General features: G+C 44.3%; 1 protein-coding gene across 1 annotated transcript in view; it reads right to left on the bottom strand.

Annotated features, from left to right (window-relative positions):
* The window catches only part of LOC138566934 (placenta growth factor-like), a 354,273-nt gene that overhangs the window by 66,737 nt on the left and 263,456 nt on the right, over nucleotides 1-24,080 (bottom strand). The window contains exon 2 of the mRNA XM_069644691.1: nucleotides 19,773-19,803. Within this exon, the coding sequence (XP_069500792.1) occupies nucleotides 19,773-19,803 (31 nt within the window). The remainder of the gene's footprint in view (nucleotides 1-19,772; nucleotides 19,804-24,080) is intronic.

Below are 24,080 nucleotides of genomic sequence, written 5' to 3' on the forward strand. Positions count from 1 at the left end.
GCCAAGACATTCCTTCAGTCTTCAGTTGCCACCATCCCCGAGAAGGTTATTTTGAGCCGTTGCTTTTTTCCCTCTTTTCTGGTTCTTGCGGGAAGGGGGCCCACTGCTTCCCTGCTTGGCAGGGAATCAGGGTGGCTTCTCACTGCGGGCGACCGTATCTCCTCTCAAGAAGAAAGAAAACAAAGAAGAAGTTTACCCGGCAGGAGACATCTTCAGAGGATTCAGGTGAGGAGGAAGGGGAGGCGGACACAGATATCACAGACAACCCTCCTGTCACTGCTAAATCTGATAAGTATAGTTATTCTTTTATGTTTTTGATTTTTACAGGAAACATTTTTTAGCTCTCCAAGAAAAGGTTACACGGAATAGGAAGGAACACAGGTAATTATGAGATGGAGAATTATGACAGATAAAGTACTTATTTACTGTCAATTAGAGATAAGAGTGATGATACTTTGATTATTTATTTACTATAGATTGGAGACTTGAACTTTATGAAGAGAATAGACAACTCCTGAAGAAGGGGAGAAAACACCCCAAAACGCATAGAGACACAAATCTAAGACTGGATATTTAATAAGAAATTGCTCTGCTATGAAGTTGTATTGTAGAGTCATTACTGAATACAGGATGAAATGTAAAATCACATGATACTGAAGATTTGTATTTGTCTATTCAACTGCGGAAATTAAGAAGAATTACAGAGGTTGTTGATTAACAGAAAATGTACAATTGTTGATTAAGAAAGTATATTCGAGCACAGTATTTACTTACAAACAAATTGGTTATAAATATGACCTGTGTGTGAATCACACTATTACATTATTATTTAATCAGAGACACAAACTATACATAAGAAATAATTAACGTTTGATTGTCTATACAATTATCATTGGGTGCGCAGGGGATGGGAGAGATCCACAAGATTGTGGACATCTGTTGTTTTGTAGTCTAGTAGCACAACCCAGTGTCAGGGTTGTTTTTCTCCCCGGCACCCCATTACTTAACCTTTAATGAATTTATGTTTTGAAAATCTAAGATTGAAATAGGAATGCACTAGGACAACCAATACCAAGACAAGGGTCTGCTTGAGGTCATGCATTTTCAGGATGACATTCTAGTATACATGAAAGATGAGGCACAACGTAAGATTCTACCAAACAGGTTTTAAACAGATTGAGATACTGTGGTATGACAGTGAAATTATCTAAGTGTAAATTGTATCAAAAGGAAGTCTAATATCCTGGACAAACCTTATTCTGAAGTAGGATAAAACCTAAAGAATCGTTGATCAAGAGCATCGTTGCGGCGCCTGAGCCATCTGATGAACGAGAATTGTTGTCTTTTCTGGGTTTGTGTGAGTTTTATACCAGATTCATGAGAGATTTTGCCTCGATTGTGGAACCAATGAGAAAGCTGATGAGGAAGGGAGTAACATTTCAGTGGGCAGAGAGGCAACAGCAAGCCTTTGAAAGAGCCAAAGTATGTATCATAAGGCTCCAGCGTTGAAACTATTTGACATAAAAAGAGACACTATTGTTACAGTTGGTGCCAATAACAAGGGACTTGGGGCTGTACTTATGCACAGCTCCCTTTCTGTTGCGAATGGATCATAGGGCCTTATTGAAAATATTAAATGGTGGGGAGGCGAGAAAGTATATCCCAGGTCACTTAGACTAGCATCAAGGTTGATTGAGTACAATTATAGTATCGAGTATAGTGATGGGCAACACAACAAAGTGCCGATTATCAAGAACGCTGAGGCGAGACGTCAGGACAGTGGTATTGATGATGCCATTTCAATAGCAGAAATGTGTGTGTGTATTAACCAAGAATGTGATAACAAAAGAGATCTGTATGAATTCGTAGGGTAATGATGTGGTGCTTCAAGAGATATGCAAATATATTATAGAGAGGTTGCCACTGAGCAAAAACCACAACATTAATGTTAAGCCGTTTGGAATAGTCAGTGAAGAATTGTCCACGGAAGGTGGTATTTGGAGGAGAGGTGAAAGAGTTGCACCACCCGAACATGTGAGGTATGTCATTATTATCAATGCACATATAATCCACTCAGACATAACTAGCAACAACACCTTTGGTAAGAGAACACTTTCGGTGGCTGGGCACCTACAGATATGTCAGGGTGTGCAGACAATGCAGTGAGAGTGATAAGATTTTGATTACCAGGACGCTGTCATCTGTGGCACAAAAATTACAAACTGAATCATGGTCAAGGGTTGCTAGGGACATAATGGGATCTTTTTATGGGATAAAGGCTGATAAGAGGAATGCGTTGGTGTTAATTGATTATTATAGTGATTGGCCAGAAGTAAAATTTGTAAGGGAGGTTAACACAGAAACTGTCATATGTTTTCTTCAAGATATATTTCAAAGGGAAGGTATCCCAAAGGAAAATGTCACTGATAGTGGGACAGAGTTCGTGTAGAGTAAGATGGTGAACTTCATAAACAGAGAGGGAATTAAACACATTACTACACCTTTATACCATCCACAGGTTAATGGCTTAGTGGAAAGGTTCAATAGGGTGGTGAAGAACATGATACAGCTGAACAGGGAGTCAGGATTGGACCGTGGTGAGGTAATGGATAAGATGCCGGCTGAGTATAGAGTCAGGAAACAGCCCAGTACAAATAACACTCCCTTTGAGTTGATGAGAGGGAGACATTGTAGGGTAGGGATAATAGATTCCTTGCTTGGATGGAGGAATTGTTGAAGAGGCAGATGTGTAATGTGGGTGTGTCTGTGGATATGAATAAAGTGTAAGAGAGGAGAGAGAGGATGAAGCGGGTTATGATTTCAGTAAAGGAGTTGGATAATTGAGTATCCAAGTAGGAGACCGTGTTAAGATTAAGTTGCCTCTCAATGTTAAGAAAACATGCTCTCTCTTTAACATACAAGTAAAAGTGGTTAGGGTGTTGAAAGCCAGTGTGTTGACCAGTGAAGGATGATGGTCGAATTGAAATACACTTTCACCATCCTTTCTGAAACATTCCATGGGAAGGGAATCATCCTCTGGATCCAAGAACGTGTACTTGGAAGAAACCATGTTTGTTGGATTTATCTATTTGCTTTACATTTGAACCCTTTTTGGCTAAACCTAGATCAAAGACACTTTTCTTTACACTTCTTAATTGTTTCATTTCTAGTGTGAGGGTCAGATATGTTTTGGACACAAGGACAATTTTCCTACGTTTGACGACAAGACACAGACTGATCTTTCGTTTTCGTTTCCTAGGTAGGGAAACTCTCTTTAGGCTAGGGACAGGGAGGCCTTTATCCAACCCCTTTTCTTTTGATAAAGATGTCTGATGTTGAAAACGCTACCATTTTGTGCCCACCTCTCATTACTGACTCCTCACATATGGTGTCAGGGTGGGATTCTAACTGGTTGACACAAACTGGGAACCTACTGATGACATCTTTATTCTCTAGCGGAACTTATTATCCAACAATTAGAGGAAGAAAATGTCATGCTTGAAATTAATCCTCACAACACTATTCTATGCATTAAGCAAACTATTCAAACAAAATGTGCTTTCCCAGTGCATCACCAAACCTTTTTTTCATAGACGTCCCCTGCTAAATACCTTTAAGGTGTCAGGCTATGATATAAAACAGCACATCAAATTATATTTGGTGGTGAAAGCAGAAATAGGCCTAACTTCAATGATGATCATCATCATGATAAGCATCATTCCTAGTCCCAGGAGGTCTGCACAAGACCCAGTAAAACAGGAAGAATGATCAGATCCTATTTATTTATTAAAGAAAAGTGTACCAATAGAAGTAGCCCTGTCTCCCAAGACAAAAGAAAATGTGTAAGAGGACCTAGGGAATTGTTTTCTTAATTTTGAGCTTGTGGCCTGACAATTTCATTGGGAGGATGAATTCAAAAGCTGTTACCTAGCTAGCTTATTGAGAGGAGAAATTCAGAATTCCTATCACTTATTAAAACCTGCAGGAACAACTCCTTTTGATGAAATCAAAGAGGGGCTACTGAAAAAGGTAGGCAAAGCAGACATTTAATTATAAACAGAAACTCTGAAGTAAGTATTAAGTTGATTCTGGATGAAACACACGTGGAGCTATCAGCTAGAATATAGAACACACTGGGCCTCATTACGACCCTGGCGGAGTGGGTTTACGCCAGCGTTATTCGCGGCGGACCCGTCCGCCCTACTACGAGTTTCCGTAGCGCCATGGAGCGTTTTCCGCCTGGTTTTTCCGGGCGGAGAAATCCATGGCGCTACGGGACCTTGTCGTTAATTACGCCACCGTATTTTGAGGTGGCGTAATTAACGCCTTCCCCACTCCCATTATACCCTATGGGGCAAAAATGGGAATGGGGAAGGGTAAAATGGGGAATGGGGATTTACCGCCCCGCCAAGGTCGGAATGGGGCGGAAAATCCGCCAACCCCCATGGCGCTATCGGCAGCTTTCCGCCGTGCTCCATGGTGCATTTTGCACCGCGATTTCCGCCAGGGTTGTAATGAGGGCCACTGTCTTTATGGTTGGGAAAAAATCCCTAACAGAGGTGTTGGAGATCCTATCCATAGAACAATTGAGCTGTTTCAATAACTAAAGTCAAACTAGGTTTGTTCTATAGAACAAACCTAGTTTGACTTTAATTATTGAAACAGCTCAGGATTTTGCAGAAGCCAATCGTCATGTATGAAAACCTCATACAGTTTAAAAACTCAAAAGAGATCCAAATGTATTTTCATGCCTCCCCCCCTTCAATAAGTAAACAAAAAACTCAAGACAGTTCACACAAACCCCTAGTGAAATAATCATTTAAGGGGGGTAAGAAGGCCTGGCATAGTTAAAGAAAAGAGTGAGCTAAGGCTTGAAGAGGCACAAATCCAAAAGCCTACCTTATTGGTATGTTTTTCCTGTGGGCAGCCTGGACATCTAGCCCGACATTGTCCTTTTAATAAAAGGGAAGGACCAATGGGGATTGGCTATATGACGGGGCAGGATTGGGGGTGAGGATGAGTTAGATGAGGAAGATGTGGAAGTTACTAGTTGTCATGGGGAACGATTCATGGAAGATTTTGTCGAGGTGGTGGATCCGCCATTAGCGTGCCATCCCTTTTACCTGCAGCGTTCTAGTTATCCTACTACACTTCCCATAAGTACCTCCTAGCCCCGCCCACTGGTGCGTTGTAACTCTAGGAGTTTATGCGCACCGTTACTGTTCGTTCTGTTTACTTGTATCTTGTGCATTTGCCTTGTACTTTTCTTCCTTTCCCTATCTCGGCCGACCCTTCCTTGACTTGCATTCCTTGCTTTATTGCTCTGCTGTTCTTTTCTTTGTTTGCCTTGCCGGCCGCAAGTATCGTCTCACGTCCCTCCCTCGCCGGCACTCTCTCTCCTTACCTGCCTTCTTTCTGGTTCTCCTAATTATTTCTATTTGATTTGTGACATGCCGCGATTCGTGCTGTTTTCCATCCCTGCATGGCACCGGCGTGCTCTCTCTCTCCTTTTCCTTTGGGTGGTTGGGTATTACCTTAGTTTGCTTCTTGCTTTCCATGCGCGCTTCAGCTATTAGTGGGTGCTTCCTCCCAGCATTGCTTTGTGTTAAATCGTGCTACTGCCTTTCAATTAGTTAACCCTTTCCTTGTTTTCTCCACTTTGCTATTTCTGCTTAACCTTCTTCTAGCATTCCCTGGCCACTCCTGTCTTCCTTTCACTGGACTTCACCCTTGGTCACATCCACTGCTTATTTGTCAAACTCCGCCAGCTTGGCGCCTATTACTGCGATAGTTCTTGCCTCTCCTGTTTTTCTCCTGAAGAAGTCCGGACGGCACTTCATTGCCTTTTGTGAAGTAGGATTCTTGTTGCCCTGGACTTCTCTTCTTCTCGTCTACTTGTCATTCATCCCAGACAATCTCCATCTCATCACTTCTTGGAGTCGACCATCGCTCAGGAATACCATCCAGGGGTTTTTGTGCCTTTGGGCTTTTTCCCCTACCTGGGCTGCGTAGGGAGGACACCATTCTTGTTGGTATTGGTTCTCAGTCCAAACAAGGTGGCGAGTTCCCGGAACAGACCCTATCTCTTCAACAAGAAGGGTACTCCTGAAGAAACCACTGCAGACCTCTCGGAATCCGACACATCCTCCAGCGACAGCGACAACGAAGCCCAGGTGAGACCCCCCAGAGGTGACACTAGTAATATATTGCTTGCTAGTAATACTTTTAAGACTCGTGATTCTGCAGTAGTAAACAGAGTCCCAGTCAGAGCCTTAATTGATTCTGGGAGGAAAAAAATGCCCATAAGATCTAATTTAATATCCCCCAGAGATCGGAAAAAGGAACTCCAATTAAGGTTACCTGTGTACATGGGGATGAGGAAATTTACCATAGAACACCGGTCACTATTAGGGTTTAAGGTGAGGCTACTAAGATACATTCTGCTGTCATTCCTGGACTACCCAAAGAAACAATTACTGGTACAGATTTCCCCCATTTTGAAAGGCTTCAAAGGAATGCTAATACAACATTCCTTCCATATTCTCCAATTCATTCATGGGAAAGGGATGGAATCCGATCAACTAGCCCTGATTGGGAAACTTAACCTAAAGAACCCGTTTCTTATATGGGGGAGGCTATTGGTTCTCATCAAACAAATAACCCTAGATCTTTAGGTGAAGGGTATGTGATGAATCTGGTGGAGTCATCACTGATCCCCAGCCAAAGATCTCCTCCCATATGGCCATGGAGCAGCAGTTGCTACCTGAACCTGACCCTCGGTGTGGTACTAAGAGAGAGGATCATATGGGAGGAGATGGCTACCAGGGACAAGTGGTAACCCCATCGGGAGAGACACAGTATTCTTTACCTCCCGGTTGGAAAACCACATAATTCCTGAATTCTTAATAACCGATTGTCATTTTACAAGTCCCTCTGATTGTAGCACCAAAAGAACCCTTTCTGCAAAACGTTCTCAGCAGGATAACATTCACACCTCAAATACACACAACTAACATTTAACAGCGTTTGTCTCTGATGTTTTCGTTCCAAATAAAAATCCCAAACAAAATCATATTAGAAGTCTTATGAATACTAGGGACTCCAACTCCCATAATGCCTCAAGTACTTAGATGAAAAAAGATGAAGGCATTTGTATGGATTGAATGAAACCCCAAGCCAAACAAGCAGACTTGTTGTTTCCATGGAGATCAGCTGCGTGAGATGTTTAAAAATGGCTTGCACTTTCAATCAGGAGTCAGAGAGAGAAGAAGCAGAGCGGGGGGCGAAGCAGGAAGCAGGACCGCAGGAGAAAGCAGGCAAACTGGAACAGAACGAGCAGCAGATAGCCAATGCTTTCAAGGTGCGCTTGTCAGCATTTCTTACCAGAGTGGCGGGAAACCCAGAGGAGCGTGGTGGGCACCCGGGAAGAGCGACTAAAGAACAGTCAGCAGCAATAGCATAGCTGTCAATGACACAATCATGCCGAACAGTGACAGCTTCACCGGTTAGTGAATGCAGAGCTGGCAGGAAAGCTGAAAGTGAGTCTGCACAGTGGGAGATGCCATTTCCGAGTGAGGACTTCACCGCAGCAGTGTGCCAAAGGTTGGAAACGTTTTGGAGCATTGATGAGTCAGCCCGGTGAATGCGGGAACCCTGGTGGGTACCAACAGGTACATAAAAGATTGAGAGTTCCTTTTCAATACTGACCAAGTAAAGTAGAGAGACAGATGGGGAAAGTTGGAGCAAATGTTATTAAAAACAGGTAAATGTTAATGAGAAAGTTGAAAGACAAAATGTGTGCATGTCTCCATATCTGAGAAGCCAATATGGGTAAAGATGGAACAAGTCTAATGAAGAAGTTGATGAACAGAATTTGTACAGGTCTCCATATCTAAGGAGCCAATATGGTGAAAGTTGGAACAAGATTTGTCACAAGCAAATGACGATTGATGAAGAAGTTAAAAGATATAACTTGAAAAAGTCTCCATATATGAAATGTCAATGTTGGGAAAGTTGGAACAAGCAAAGTCAAAAGCCAATGAAGTATAGACAGTGCATGAATACAACTGTGCTATACTGAAGGACTAACAGAACATTTAAAGAAGTCTTGGTAAAAGAAGTATATCATGCATTGAGCATTTGGGGAAAAGATAGCTGGCAGGAGAGTATACCAGGGGATCTATACTAACGAAAGGGGATTCCTGGCAGGGGAGTACACCAGGAAATCCTGAAAGAGAAAGATGTTGTGATTAGAGACCTGGCAGGAGAGTATACTTGGGGATCTAAAAAAATCTACTGAAAAATTCTTGGCACGGTGTATACCAAGAAGCTTGCCTTGAGAAGCTATTGTGTAAAAGAGACACTTGTGCCATCCTTAGAAAGATATTGGCCTCATTACACGGATGGCGCTAAGGGATTACCGGCACCGGTAAGGGCACCGGTGCCGTTAATCCCCTACCGCCCTACTATGAGGTCCCTCAGCAGGTCCCGTCCTTAACGTGTGGTCAGACCACATGTTAAGGAAGGGACCCGCTGAGGGGCTTCAGAGCAAATAACGGTACCGCAAATTGCGGTACCGTTATAAGCTCTTTCCCCATTCCCATTGAGCCCTATGGGGGCTCAAATGGGAATGGGGAATGGTATTTGGCATGGGGACTTACCGGGTCCCTAAGGGTCGGAATGACCCAGTAAGTCCCCATACCGCCAACCCAGACCCAGAAGGCGGTAAGGGGTAGCCATGGTGCTAGTAGCACCATGGCTACCGCCTACCGTGTAATGAGGCCCATTGTGTGAAAGAGACATTTTTGACATCCGTGGAGTGTGCTGTACATAAGAAAACATTGTCTGTAAAATACACTTTCAGCATCCTTTCTGAAACAATCCAGGAGAAGGGAATCATCCTCTGGAACCTAGGACGTGTCTTTGGAAGTAACCATTTTTTGGGGATTTATCTATTTCCTTTACATTTGAACACTTTTTGGCTAAACCTAGATCAGAGACACTTTTCCTTACACTTTTTAATTGTTTCATTTCTAGTGTGAGAGTCAGATATGTTTTGGACACGAGTACAGTTTTCCTACGTTTGAGGACAAGACACAGACTGATCTTTAGTTTTAGTTTCCTAGGTAGGGAAACTTTATTTAGGATAGGGACAGAGAGAACTTTATCCAACCCCTTTCCTTTTAATAAATGTCGAAAACACTACCACTTTGTGACTGCCTCCCATTTCTGACTCCTCACAAGAGTCAGTATGTGGTGGTGGCTGTCATACAGGTGGTTGGGTCTAAAGACAAAAGCTGTCAAGGAAATGGAACAGGACTCCAGAGTCAAGAAGGGAGAAGAACATCAGAGCCAGGGTGCAAAATTAAATCTGTAACAGGTGAGAACAGTCATACAGGAGGAGTTGCAAAGGCACCGAGAAGAGATAAGTGTAAGGAAGACTGCCAGGAACATAGGACCTACTCAGGCAGAATATGTAGGATCTGGCAGGCCTAATCAGCTATAGGCAGGTCAAGATGGTGGGTGGAGGAACGATACAGGATCACGCAGACTGCGTACAGTGGAGCGACTGGAAGCGGCAGACATCCAGGGTTTCCAATCAGCCTTACTCAGGGACTCCTGTTTAGCTCTCACTGCCTTCTCTGACCAGTGACCCAACTGGTCAGGGCCAGTGGCAGTTGGTGAATTATTTCATTGGAAGGGTGTAAATATTTCCCACAAATCTGTGCGAGCGACAAGGGTCGGGTGCTATCAATATCAACCCCTGTATGGTCTATGCTACCACATTAGGATCCAAGGCCAGCCATATTAGTGCTAGCATCAGAGGGTTTGCTGACTACTACCTCCATAGGTTGCGCAACCGCCATGTCACCCTCAGTACTAGGTGATGACTCCACTATCGCTCTAGCACTCCTCCCGTGAGCATCAAGGAAAGACATAAATAACTTCTTCAGTACTCTGCCAAGACCATGTGGCATTTGCACCCATTTGCTACATTCACCTCCATTTGAGCTATATGAAGAGTATGTGCAGCAGATGTATTGGTGGTTAGATGTATTGGGGGGAGGGGAGGGGGTGGGGCGTGCAGGGCATAAAGCCAGACTTTTCCAGTGCAGATTGCCCTTTCTTGTTGCAGACCGGAGGTGCAGTAATAAGGTTGGCACCAGCACAAACAATTCAATCGCCCGTGGGTCTTCCAAAAATGGGAGTAATCTGTTAGAGATCGGGACTGCATACTCAGGTGGCTCGCCCTACACAGCAATGGATACCTCTTCTGCACAATCACCCAAAGAGCCCCTGCTAATGGGCGACACACCACCGTGCTGGACACCCTGCAACATGCCATCTGAAGAGGACTGCCCTGTGCTGGCCTCAGGTCGCACTGCTCCCCTCTCGCCAATGCTCAAGGTGTCTATAATGGCAGGTGTACTGTAACACTTCCCTTCTTCCTGAATAGCTGGTTTTGCAACTTCAAGAGTGGCCAGCGGGTCCTTGATTGTGTTCACAGGGTTATTCACAGGGTTATTGGACTTATTAGTCATGTTATTACGCTTGACACCCACTTTGGTAGAGTAGGCTTGACTCCGCCTTGGCTAAAGTTCAGGCCACTGGAAGGTGGGAGCGCGGGTGAGTCATCAGGGATAATGCACAGGTCCGCAATGACGCGGCAATTGTTGACATTACTGCTGCAGCAAGGTTCCCTGTCAGCATCTTTTGTACTCCGAACTTCGGAGCTGACAGGGTCCTTAGTCATGACCAAAAACGGTTTGATTTCATTAATAAGGATATTTGCCTCCATAGTAGGGTTTGTGGAACTGTGAGTCCACTTTCTAGCTCGGTTGGGAGGTGAAAAGTTTTCCAGAGCTTTCCGTTAGGACATAATACATTTGATTAGTTAATTGGATGATTGAAGGCTTCCCTCTGGGAATAAAATCAGCAAAATCCAGGGCCGTCCCAGAATATTGCAGTACCCACACTTGTGTTAAGTTCACAACTTAACTCGGCTCCGGTGCGTGAACTCGTGTTTTAATATTACCCAACTCCACGTACCGTGACGTACCATGGTGTCCTAGCATCCGGGCTAAGACTGCAACTGGGAGAAACAAATGAATGGCGAAATGAATATCAGCAGCCGCGCCCCGGCGAGTCCTCAGCACCTCCAACGCCGAGCAGACCCCCAACAGCACTGCACTCTCTTCTACACCAAACACCCTGCTGGTACTCAACACCAGCACCCTTTTCTGTATCTGCCTGAGTAAGTGTTCTGGTGGGTGCCGTGTGAATGAATCAAACAGACTCTCAGTCATACAAATGCCACCAATCAGAACACTTCACTCATCCAGATATACACATTCACACAAGCAGTCACACACCTATACATCTGCTCTCTCATACACATGCCACTCACCAGCACACTTCACTCACAAACATAGACTATGCTACTCACACACACACTTTAAAAATAAAATCTCTCTCTCTCTCCCTCTCTCTCTCTCCCTCTCTCTCTCTCTCACACACACACACACACACACACACACAATCACACAAAACATACATGTATTGTTTTCATTTTAAAAACATACTTGTTCGGGCCATGGCAGTAATCTTCTTTGTAGGTCATCATGTGGGAGGAAGCGGGTCAGGGTTTTAAATATTTTTAGATTCTTTGCAAATGCCAATACTCGATCTGCATTATTATGGAGCGAGTTAAAATGGCCTGCTGCAAAATACAAATGCATTTCTTTTACTGCTCTAGATTCCTTCATGGGGACCTGGAGGGCCCTGAAAATTAAGGAGGGCTGCCACAGTAGTGCCCTCTAAGGGTGAGACCCCACCGGTCACTTTGGCAATTACTGCAATAACGGGGTACACAGTCCTGGAAAGACTGCATGTATGAATACATAAAGAATAGATGAAGAATGGGGTTCAAGAACCCCACAGGCATGAAACAGCAGAGCAGAGGGAGGTGACGCAACCCCTGGGGGATTCCGAGAAACTAAGACATTTATCAGAGAGCCTGAGGCAGCCTGGCCCCCGTACCTACTTCCTACTGGAAGAGCATGCACCTGCAGAAGGCCATTCTCAATTGCTGGGAGCTATTTAGCTCCTTCTCCTAGCATAGTAGACCCTGGTTAGCATGAAACCAACAGCTACCAAGAGCTACCTTTGGCTCCTAGGGCCAACTGGTGCCTTCCAGGCATGTAAATGTGGCATTAACTTTGAGTATTTGAGAATGTTAATAAAGAAGAATTAGAACACATCTAATACACATTTATACACAATGGTTCATACAAAAAGGACCAAGAGTTAAGGAGCATCTCTGGTAGCTCCTGGTTCCCCTGCGGTAGCGCCCAACTAAAGGGCGACACCCGACACCCAGGAGTTGGTTTTAGCTCCTGCTCATCGGATCTCAATTTCGAATCCAGCAACGGTATGCATTTAAAAGATAAAGAGGTCATTATGGTTATCAAGCTACTTCTGGGGTAATAGAAACTTCTTAAACGAGGCTGCCTTTAACTGCTTGATTTCTAAGTAACAGAGCATCTCACTGCAGAGCCCTGAATTAAAGAATGTAGCTTGTCGGCTTCAAGATTTTGGTTCATAGTTAGAAAGCCAAAATGTATTGTTACGACGAGTGATGACAGCAGTCGCAGAGGTTCACATCTACGTGATGAAAGTCGCCAATAGCTGATTCTCTGTGTTTCCTAAATTCTGTCACACATTGACATTGAGGTCATTTATAAGACCCTTTCCTTTTCTGCCTGAAAAGCCAACTGTCTGAGAGCCAGTTTGTTCGCTGTAGCCATTAGGCATCGCCTAAACTGTGTCATATCCTTTTAAGATGGTTCAGAGCACAGTTAACTGTCTGGAATGTTATAGGTCGATTGAAGCCATTACAAACCTCTAAAATAAACTTTTTGACCAAGTGTGCCTGTTCCAGCCACTCGATTTATAAGCACTATGGAATCTCAGCACACTGGCCTGCACCGCAGTGCTTATTCTTGACTCATTGATGCTTGCACGTATTGCTCACATGGTTCATCTATAAAGCATGTTTTGTTCTCAAGTCTGCTAGGATGAAGATATGCTGTAAAATAAGCAGCGGCATGTTTTCTCTTGCACAGCAGTGTAGACATGTTATTTCATTTACTTATTTATTTATTTGTATAGCGCACCAAACCGGTAGGCATCAAGGCGCTGTATAATGACTCACATTGACTGATTCCAGGCCAGATGATGCAGTGAAATAAATGATCTACAATATGGTGTCCAAGGTAATCTGCAGTAATCCAAGGAAACCCAGAGGGCTATGGATCTGAATGCAATCCAATGTAGTATGACGTATTATGCAGTAATGCCAAAGTAATCCAAAGTAATTCAAAGTGATTTAGTATTTGCATAGGTTCCCTGATTGTCAAACGCAGATCTAAATGTCAGCAACTGGATCCTGTAAAACACACAGTGAGATACTTTCTACTGGACCCGGTTGGTGTCATTTGGGTTTTTGTACATCTCTTAACTACTATGCGGAACACATCTGTGGTAATGTACGTCCCTTCCTGCACTCATGATTTATCACTTTATATAGTGGTAACCTGGTGCTTCCTTGGGGCTGGTGGAATGCACTCTGTAACCTTATAGACATACCAAAATTAAAAATGATGAAAGTGTGATTGTGAAACACACACAAACAATTTAGTTGGAAGATTAGAGGGCGATTAGAGGATATATTACTTCCTCGGGCTAACTAAGGTAAAATATATTGAATTATGAAAGACTGAAAGCACATTTATAATGTCAGTTCCTTTACATGCTGAACTCACGATATGATCTGGCAGCAATCCAGCCAAAGACTTCCCGAGAAAAGGGCACTCGAGTGACTCAGCGTGCTTCAGGAATCCATGCATGACAACACATGTATTTATTTAATTAGGAGTTTTAAACAGCCCGTGGCATGTGATGCACATGAGGGCAGCAGCTGCACATGTGGAGCTATCCATTACCACATGGTGACGATTCCAAGCATATCATGGCATTCTCGTAGCACTTGAAGTTGCACTCTAAGAGATTAAATGTATTTACTTTTTATTTCTTTTTGTATAGAACATGTAAAGATTAATAGTAACACATTATAATCTTTTTTCTTAATTGTTGTTATTATTGTGTGGTTGAATTCACAACCTTTCAACAAAAAAATATTATTTCTACATGAAACCATAAAATAAGCATTTTTACAGGCCTGCGTTGTTGTACAGTCAATAAAGATTGCAATTCATATAACTTGGGTTAAATTAGCTAGTTTCCATGAAGTGATACAGCTTTTGTTCTCAAATTGACTAAATACATTCAATATTAATACATGAATACATTGTAAAACTCTAACAGTATCTAAAACCAGTGGAACATAATTACCAGAAAAATTGAATGACCATACTTTATCTTCCGAAATATATCTAAAATCCTTAAAGTGCGTAACCAACATCAATTTTCTCACATCAGACCATTTTGCACATGACACGATTAGGTATGTTAATGTTTCTGTGTTGCAAAAACGGCAGATTTTGGCTTCCTCGCCTAGCTTCAGTCTCGAGGCTGTAATCTCTCTGGTCTGCCAGAGGTTTAACCGAATCCTAGAAAGCCGCAACGTTTAATACAACACGGAAATCTGGACTAGTATTTTGGCAGTGAGTTTAGAGCTCCTGCTTCATGCAAATGATTTTTAAATCACTTATATCTATGGCATTCAGCAATTGTGTTGCACCAATCTGCTTTCCACAGCATGATTCATGCTTTGTCTGGTCTGTAACGTTTCGACTGATGTGCCTGCCTCATTTAACCAGCTCTGACAAACTTGCCATTTTATGAGTAAGCCCAGTTTAGGGTCTTTTAATAGATGTTGCATGGTAGATAAGATAAAATGTGTCTGATCTAAAATTATCTCCCTGAAAAAAACTTGTAACATTTCCATCTTATTCTAACTCCTAAAGAGAGTAGACCCAGTTCATATTGTATGACTTGAATTGGCGTCCCCTAGGGATTCCCAGGACTTTTTTCCAAAACAAGCTCTCAAGCTTGTTCCAGTCTCAGTTCTTCAAGAACAACATTGCTTCTAAACCATACAATATGATTGGTACCACCTTTTGATTTCAAATGACAGCACTGGTTCACAAGCAAACCTCCCAAATAGTTCATGTAGCAACAGTCCGTGTGAGGCTACTGTTGCCATTTTTAAGTTTAAGTCCGCTCTATATTAAAGTTCTGCCTCAGATTGGCTTATGACTACCCCATGGTATCTATATTCCAATAATTGATGTAATGGGAGGTGATAGACTCTCATGGTAGTGGTTGTGATTGTTTTTCTACAGCGTGGTATTAACTACAAGACATTTGATTTATTTGTGTTAATACTCAGGTCATTGTCCTGGCAGAAGGATTCTACCGAAGTCAATTGTCTCTGCAGGCCCATCAGTGTCTGGTCCATAAGTACCAGATCGTCTGCATATAAGAGCCACTGGAAAGAGATACATTCCCAATCTTGGGAGAAAGGCTTTCACCAGCAACAGGTATGAACCAATATCTGAGATATAGAGGTTAAACAAGGCCGACGCCAGAGTACACCCTTGCTTTATAGCCATAGTTGTTTCTCAATAGTTGACCCAGGCGATTTAGCCTGACCTGAATGGCTGTTCCCGTATACAAGTCTCTCATTATTTCTGAGTCTGGACCCATCCACAAAGTCAAAGGTCTGACTAAAATTGATAAATGCTAAAAAAAAAACTAGTTGATCTGAGCGAAGGACTTTCTCCTTTATTAAAGCTAGGGTGAACAAGCTTACTGCCGTCCCCAAGCCCGTATGAAACCAGATTGGAAAGCATCTTGAATTTCGCTTTTGTTCGCCCAACTTGAAGGATGCGTTAGGACCAACTTCCCAAAGATCTTGCCTGCAACGTCTTTATTGTGATTGCTATGTTTTGTAAAGAAATATATTTCCCTGTAATCAGCACGACAGTCAAATACAACAAAAATAGGTAGTACACAAAATTAGAAACATCAGAAACCCAGCTGCTGGCACCATGCTCCTATACACACAAAACTCCAGGGATGTATTTGGTTCAGTGGTACCCGCATAGTGCTGCCTTCTATTATTATTGCATGGTCAGAAGAGGAACTATAAGGTAAACGTCCATCTTAACCTGCATGAATTACTAGATGCAAAGAAGTATCGATCGCCTGTTTTAGAGTTAAAATATTTAGTTTTTGTCTAGATAAACACTCCCATTGGAAACGAGAATGACTCTTTTACTCCCTAAAAATCGTTTTACGCCCAGCTTCAAAAACTAGGAGTAACATGCTCACTCTTCAGAGGTTGTTAAACTGGAACTGTACAACTTGGCAGGGGCTGTCATACTTGGGGCTGACTCATGGAATATTTTGCGGGGTAAATCTGGACTTTGCAGGCCAATCAGTCCACAAAATCCACCTTCATCGATTTATGGAATCGACTTTGCAGGAATAATCCGTACAATGTGGGGCCTTCTCGCAGGTCCTGCGCGTCCCTGCGTGCAGTGGAGCACATTGCGCTTGGTTGGGCCTAAGGAGAGCTCAAAGTAGGGGGCAGAACATGCAGAATGACGAAGAACCAGGCAAATTGTGGGCATGTCGAGGGATGGCTAGCATGAGTCAATTGCACGCCCACAACTGCACTGAACGAAGCGTATTCATGGATGTGACCACGTAACCTCGTGTCGGGGAAATCACCATGCAAAGCTCACGAGCCAACCACCACCGAAGGCAGGCCTAAAGACCCATGTGCATAGGAACCACTGTGCAAAGGTTAGATCAGAAATTGGTTTTAGGTGTGTGCACGTAGTCAGGGTTCCCATCGAAGTTAGGGGTGCACGTAAGCAGTGTAGCGGGGTGCAGACATTGTTTACAGGGGTTTGCACACATATTTACCGGGAAATGACTACCTTTGCAATACATGGTATGCATGTTGAGGGGGTGCTTGTAATAGTTACGGGGGACCCTAAGCAGTGTCGCTGGGGTGCTAGGGGTTGGTTGTAGGGGTTTGCATGCAGTATTGCCACTGTTGATTATTTTGCGGTCAAGGAGTGCGCAGAAGTCTGCATACGTGGCTCGGATTGCTATGCGTGGAAGCGTGTCATGGACGCTCCGGCTGCCACTTGTGCATAGGTTTACTTTGCGGAAACAATTCCATGTATAAGTGGAGAGCGCTCAGAAAATCTTATGAGCGCTGGGACACGCAAAGTAATTTTGGGCGTGCAGCCTTTGCGGGATAAATGCGCATTTTTCCATGAATCAGGCCCTTGGTGTCTACTGAGTTGGATAAACTGGTAACATAGCAGCGATTTCAATGTGGAAGGAAACGTAGGTTGGGCAAACTGGGAATATAAACTAAAATGCTCAAACTGGGAATATGCTGTCATTGTGTAGCCTGGAAATGTTGAAATAGGAGTATAGTGGGATTGCACAACCTCGGCGTATGCTGGGTTTTTCAAACAGGAGTACACTGAGACTGTGAAGACTGGAAATGTGCTGTGATTTTCGAACTGGGTATTTACTTGAATTGTTTAACAGTAAACTGGCAGGACGATGGACATGTGCAATAGCACAGTGGGGGAACACCAACAGTAATTGGGCACATTCTGGAATTGTGCAAGCTAGTTTTTTGGTGATATTGTGACGACTGAACGTATACTGGAATTGTGCACAGTATAATACTGTTTAATAATACTGTGTACTGTGGGTAAATACAAACATTTAATCTGGCAGCATACTCCGATTCTGCAAACTCGAGAAATACTAGCATTATAAAACACGGACTATACCTGCATTGTGGAGACTAAAGGATTACGGGTGTTGCCAAACTGGGAGTACTTTGAAGCTCTAAAAACTGGGAGTGTGTAGTGATGAGCACCCACAGAATATACTGGGAATATTAAATCGGAGCAGAATGGGATTGCTAAAATGGGAGCAGAATGGGATTGCTAAAACGGGAGCAGAATGGGATTGCTAAAACGGGAGCAGAATGGGATTGCCACACTGGGAATTTACCTGGATTGTAAAATCTAGGACTGTTATTGGATGTCTAGTGACACTTTCCTGGGATTGCCAAAGTAGGAACATACTGTGCTTGGCAACATTTGGAATATATCATGGTGGTCACATTTAGAATGTCCTTGGGTTGGGCAAATTGGTAATCTCAAAATAGCAGTATACCAGAATTGTACTAATTGGGAGTATACTGGGACTGTCCAAGTGACAACTCTCTTGGTAGAAGGAGAGGGGAATGTAGGTCCTCTGTATTTAAGGGTATACAATGACTGTGGAACCAGATGTTTTGATAACAGCTGCATGACTTTGACACCCCTTCACGTATATTCTAAAGTCAGACAGGAAAAAAAGATGATACGTTTTCTAAATATTAACTTTAGTGGGTGGGCTTTTTGTTGTGGGTGGTAAATCACTTTAGAGAAAGAACTCAAAATGAGAACCACCATAGCTAGACCCCCCCCCACAAGCCTTCCACGAGTTGGGCTTTGATTGTGTCTCCCATGACTGCATGACGGCAGTGGAGAACTGGGGTCATAGGAGGCCATTTTGTGGCGATGGTGGCATGCTCCGTGGATTCCGATACCTTGAGAAGAGAAGCACTGCCACACCACACGACAGCAAAAGGACAGTCGCCTGAAAACACCTAGTGGTTTCTGAGGCCTATTCAGCACTATGAAGGGAGAATGGCCACATTGGAAGCATGCCCTCTAGAGGCTAGGACGGTAGTTGTCTGCATGTGCGCTTCCTCGCTGGCACATTACTCCTCCACGGTCACTTGAAGGGTGCTGTCAGAGTTATATTCCCAGGCTGGGTCCATCCTTGAATATGTTTTTGAGGGAGAGAGCGGTTCAGTCTCTTTGCGAGTTGTATCCCACTGGTTTCAGTGAGGAGACCTCTTCAGAGGTTGGGGTGTGCAATGGTTTGAGATGACAAAAGGGCTTAGATTCACTCTTTGAAGTTTCCAACACACATTGTACTACACAAAACAGAAAAAAGCAGCTCAACATTTCACTTCAAGAGAATACAATGGGTCACAATTTTAGTACAAATTAGGTTCGTTTACAGACAGTTCATTAATTAATCATTAATCAGCAATAGTACATTTGGTGAAATTGATAATCCTACTGAATTAATCCCTTCTCAGTGAAAGGTTCTACTTCTGGAAACACAATTATTGTTTGCATGTGCGAGGTTTCAAATACTTTTGGGTGACAGGATCCACTTTTGGAAAGACATTTCTTCTGGTTCCTGTGCTTGAAATTAAGTTCCTGTGGCCAAGCACTGTGGTAAGTGGTGAAGACAGGATTTTATCTCACAAAATCCAGTTTCAACACAGCACCTTAATCCGTAGACTGGGGGTCTACCCCCTCATGAAGTTGTAAACTATGACCCCCGTGGTCCCCCAGAATTGACTAGGCGGGCTAGGGCTGATGGCAGTTCTCGTCAAAAACATCTCGTGAGTCAACAGTTTCAGACCCCTGCAACATAGCTCCTATAGGAGATAACAGTGATGTGTCAAAGATAACACATCGTGTCAGTGGTAAACTGAAATTCTAGGCGAGGTATTTCTGCTGTCCTCCCAAGACCCTGTTACTGAAATAGGCATTATTCTATGCTGGTCCAATAGCATTTCATGTGGGTAATGTCTGACCAGTGTGACATCTGTCAAAGTATTTAAGAACGGAAAATCAACTCACCACCTGGCGTCCGGTTCTGGGAAATCGGCACCTGAAAAACAATAGAGAGCGGTGAACAACGGGACACAGGTGTGTGGAAGGAGCGGGAACAGGGCTGCTCCCGGGAGATGATCTGTACAGACATTTCAGCAATGCCGAGCCCTCGTGCCAGGCAGCGATTGGCAGCTGCAAGAAGCACAGCCGCCATTTCCTGCCCAGCTGGGAGAAAGTCCCCCTCCCTGAACGCTCACGCTGCACCTCACACCTGGATACCAGCTCACGGGTTCCATGATCCCTGGAAGGAACCCTGCAGGGGGATTTTCCTGGCAGAGGACAGACACCAGTGTCAAGAAAAGCTTTAGTTAGCCCTGGAACCAAGGCCGCTGTTAGGCCATTGATAGTGAGAAACCCGGAGGCTCAACCACTGGAGAAAACAGAAGCGCGCAGGCGCCAGAAACAGAGAGACAAAACAGCGGGGGAAACAGCCATTGAGAAGAGAAATGTTACTGAAAAGAATGGCAAAAGGGGAGATGGGATGAACGAGTGAAAAGGCAGATATTGCAACAGAAGCATAACACAAGGTGTCCCCATTGAAGAGTCTGGTGGGAGGGAGCCCTGAAATACCATTTCCAAAAAATGGCCAACAAGTGGCCAAGCGTGCAACCGTCCAGTGTGCTGCATGGACGTGGGCACCACAAGGTTACCAGGACCATTGCTCAAAACCTGCCAGTGTTTCAATACCATTGGACGGTGTGGGAGGGCGAGTGAGGGGATTGGGCGTTCTCCCCGGTGCAATTATTGGCAAATGGTACATGTAAGGTACATGTTCAGGAATGATTTAAACTATTTTAGAATTGCTGCAATACAGGATGTAAACAACATTCTGTTACCACAAATGGTCAAAACGAAATAGGATTCAGAAGCAACACTTATGGGGGAATGGGACGGGGAACAGGACTGGGAATAGGAAGGGGAATGGGCCCGGGAATAGGACTGGGAATAGGAAGGGGAATGGGACGGGGAATAGGGCTGGGAATAGGAGTGGGAATGGGAAGGGGAATAGGAGTGGGAATAGGAGTGGGAATAGGAAGGGGAATAGGACTGGGAATGGGACTGCACCGTAAAACAGATATCCTCATATCCCACCTTCTTAGTAACAACTATTGACATTATTCCAAATACACAGTGACGGCAGTGGTTTTTAGTTCCCACATTTCCACCAACAGGATGGGTTAACACTTCCCAAAATGCTCATTCCCGGTAAAAAAAAACAATGACTGTACACGCCCAGTTAAAACTGTTTGCTGTTTTGCTACGAGTAGAAAGTGTACTGGCCAGTTCCAAAGCCTGGCACCGTTTGTGGCAACTGAACATGTACAGAAACGGTATTTTGATCTTTAAATGCCCACAGAAGTTATTGCAACTTTCACATGGGGACAAACGAATAGGACCACTTTAACCAAAAGCAATATCTTTTAAGCCATTGTCACGTGCTCAAAAACAGAACTGCCAACACTAGCCGCCCGGTAGCAGGCATTACCTGCATCACAAGCCCAGTATCATGGTGTGGCCAATTAGCCCATGCCCAGTATCATGGTATGGCCAATTAGCCCATGCCCAGTATCATGGTGTGGCCAATTAGCCCATGCCCAGTATCATGGTGTGGCCAATTAGCCCATGCCCAGTATCATGGTGTGGGCAATTAGCCCATGCCCAGTATCATGGTATGGCCAATTAGCCCATGCCCAGTATCATGGTGTGGCCAATTAGCCCATGCCCAGTATCATGGTATGGCCAATTAGCCCATGCCCAGTATCATGGTGTGGGCAATTAGCCCATGCCCAGTATCATGGTATGGCCAATTAGCCCATGCCCAGTATCATGGTGTGGCCAATTTGCACATGCCCAGTATCCTTCCGGAGTGGTCGCAGTATTCCTGGGCGTGGGGTTTGAATCACATACTTATAGAGAAAAGGTACAGCACTTACAGTTGAACAGCTGGGGGCTAGAAGGATAAGCATAATGCCAGACGAACAGCAGCGGACGCACTGCACACATGTATCTCATTTGCACAATCCCAGGGCACATTTGTTATGTAACAGTTGCCTTTGTGACAGGTGACCTTTACCGCTCCTATGTTTTTACCTCTAGCTATACATCTCTCACCTCCATCTCAGCCACACTCCTTTCTTCATCTGTATTTCTGCGCTTGCCAACCTCTCGCTCGATTTCTACCTCTATCCCCTTTCTGCGCTCCTTATAACTCCCCAACTTCTACCTCTGAGCCTGTGATCAGCTTCTCTGCCTCTTCTGCTCTCTCACCTTTATTTCTACCTCTGCCTCCCCTGAGTCTTGGTTCTCCTCGCCTCTACTGCTCATTGTCTCATCTTCATGTCTCGCTTTGTCCTTTTCACGCCTCCATCCCTCCCTTACCCTTTCTTCACCCATGCCTTTGTTTTTCTCTCCACTGTGTCTTTCATATTCTACGTCTAACTTCCATCTTTCCTTCTGCCCTCTTTTCTCTCCTAGAGCTCATCCTCTCACCTGAATTCCCAACTCTCAAAATCCTGCCACCTTTTTTGTCCCAGAGTCGTCCCCTCACTGAATTTGATTTTCACCTCGATCTCTCATTCTAGCCTCCCCACTTGTGGTTATTCACTCACCTGCATCTTCTCCATCTCACACTTTCCATCCCATCCCCTCAGCTTCCCCTTTTCCATGTTTACTCTCACCCACAGCTCAATGTTTCTACTTAGGGCAAGCACTTCCTCTCAATCCTAGATCTCAGTTTCTCTCTCTGCCCCTAATTATCTCACCTCCACCTCTCACAGTTCCTCTCCTCTATCCTCTCCCCCAAGTTCTTATTTATTCTGCATCCTTGAATGCATCTCGACTCTGTCTCAATATCCAATTCCCACCGTTCTATATCTTCCTAATTGTCTTTATTCCGCCCCCCCCACCCCTCTTGCCCCAGCCCATTTCTCCACTACTCCTGTTGAGGCTTAGCCACACTTTCACTTCTTCATCCACTTAGTTTTGGATATCTTCTTCCCAGTATTACGCTCCCACTTTCTTCTTGTACCTCCTAAATGTCCCTGCTTGCTCTTTTTTATTCTATGTTTTTCTCCCCCCAGTCACTTTCATGGTGGCTTGTTTGCCAGCCGGCTCTTTCTATTTCTGCCTCTTTTATTCCTTGTCTCTGTTATTTTATTACTTTCTATCCCTGTCTAGCTTCTCTCTTTCCTTGTTCCTTGAACCTTTTTCTGGAGCAAGTGAGGAGATGCCTTTTCCCCCTCATTTGCGCATTCCTGCTAATAAGGGGGCTTTTCAGGGTATTTAGAAGTGTATTCTGAATTCACAAATGGATGCGCTTTTAAATGCCCTGGAATGAGGGTCATCTCCGTGTGCCTTTTGTAGGGGGTGGTGCAAATCATGAAAGGTTAAATTCTGACCCCATGATGATTTTATTAAGTGTGACAGCTGCTTTTGGAGTAAATGCTTCATTTTCCCAGTCATTCCATCAAGACGACGTGGTTGCTAATGCATGCAAGGGGGCTGGACAGTGCAGCTTTGTGGTATTGTCCAGCCCCCCCTCCCCCCGAAATGCTTGGGTCATCCTTGAGATTAAGGTGACCTGAGAATTTTTTTTTAAAGCAGCACAAATGCAACGAGCACATTATCTGCGCTCCTTTCATTTGTGCCAAGTGTTGTCATTGAAACATTACACCCGACCAAGTGCTGGATCCCATCCTTGCTCTGCGCAGCCTTCTGTATGCAAAGTAGAATGTTGCAAAATGATACAGCTTGGAGTGGTGTGCAATGCAGTGCAGATGCCATAAGGCAAGCGAGGGGCAGGGATGCCATTTCCTGATGAAAGCACTTGGGGAAGGACACATACTCCCTGGTCTCCTCATAGCTTCCTGCACACTCTATGCTGCTCCATCAGTCCCATGAGCTTCTACGGCGACCGGCCACTCCTTGTCCCACCCCCCACTGCCTTGCCACCTCCGTAATCTTGCAAGCAAAGGCAGCAGGACGGTGTGGATGGTGGAGCTATGCACTTGTATGAAAGCTGTACTTCTATTCCATGGCCGACTGCTCCTTAAAGCCGGTGCATAAGAACAGTCCTGCACCGCTGAACTCTGTCCTGCGTAGTCACGCTATCTTGCTCAGTCCCCCTGCAAGGGAGCTAGTTTGTGTGCCAGAGGAATTCCACTGCACTGTACTTGTCCCCCATGCAGTGGCCTAACGGGGGAGGCGGGAGCATAACTAGAGATTTGATTCCAAGCCCTGGCAAGGGGGCGAGGACCTGGCCAGGTGATGACGATC

The sequence above is a fragment of the Ambystoma mexicanum genome, chromosome 2p (genome assembly GCF_040938575.1).
Source record: "Ambystoma mexicanum isolate Mex_15411 chromosome 2p, UKY_AmexF1_1, whole genome shotgun sequence".
In the NCBI taxonomy this organism is placed as follows: Eukaryota; Metazoa; Chordata; class Amphibia; order Caudata; family Ambystomatidae; genus Ambystoma; species Ambystoma mexicanum.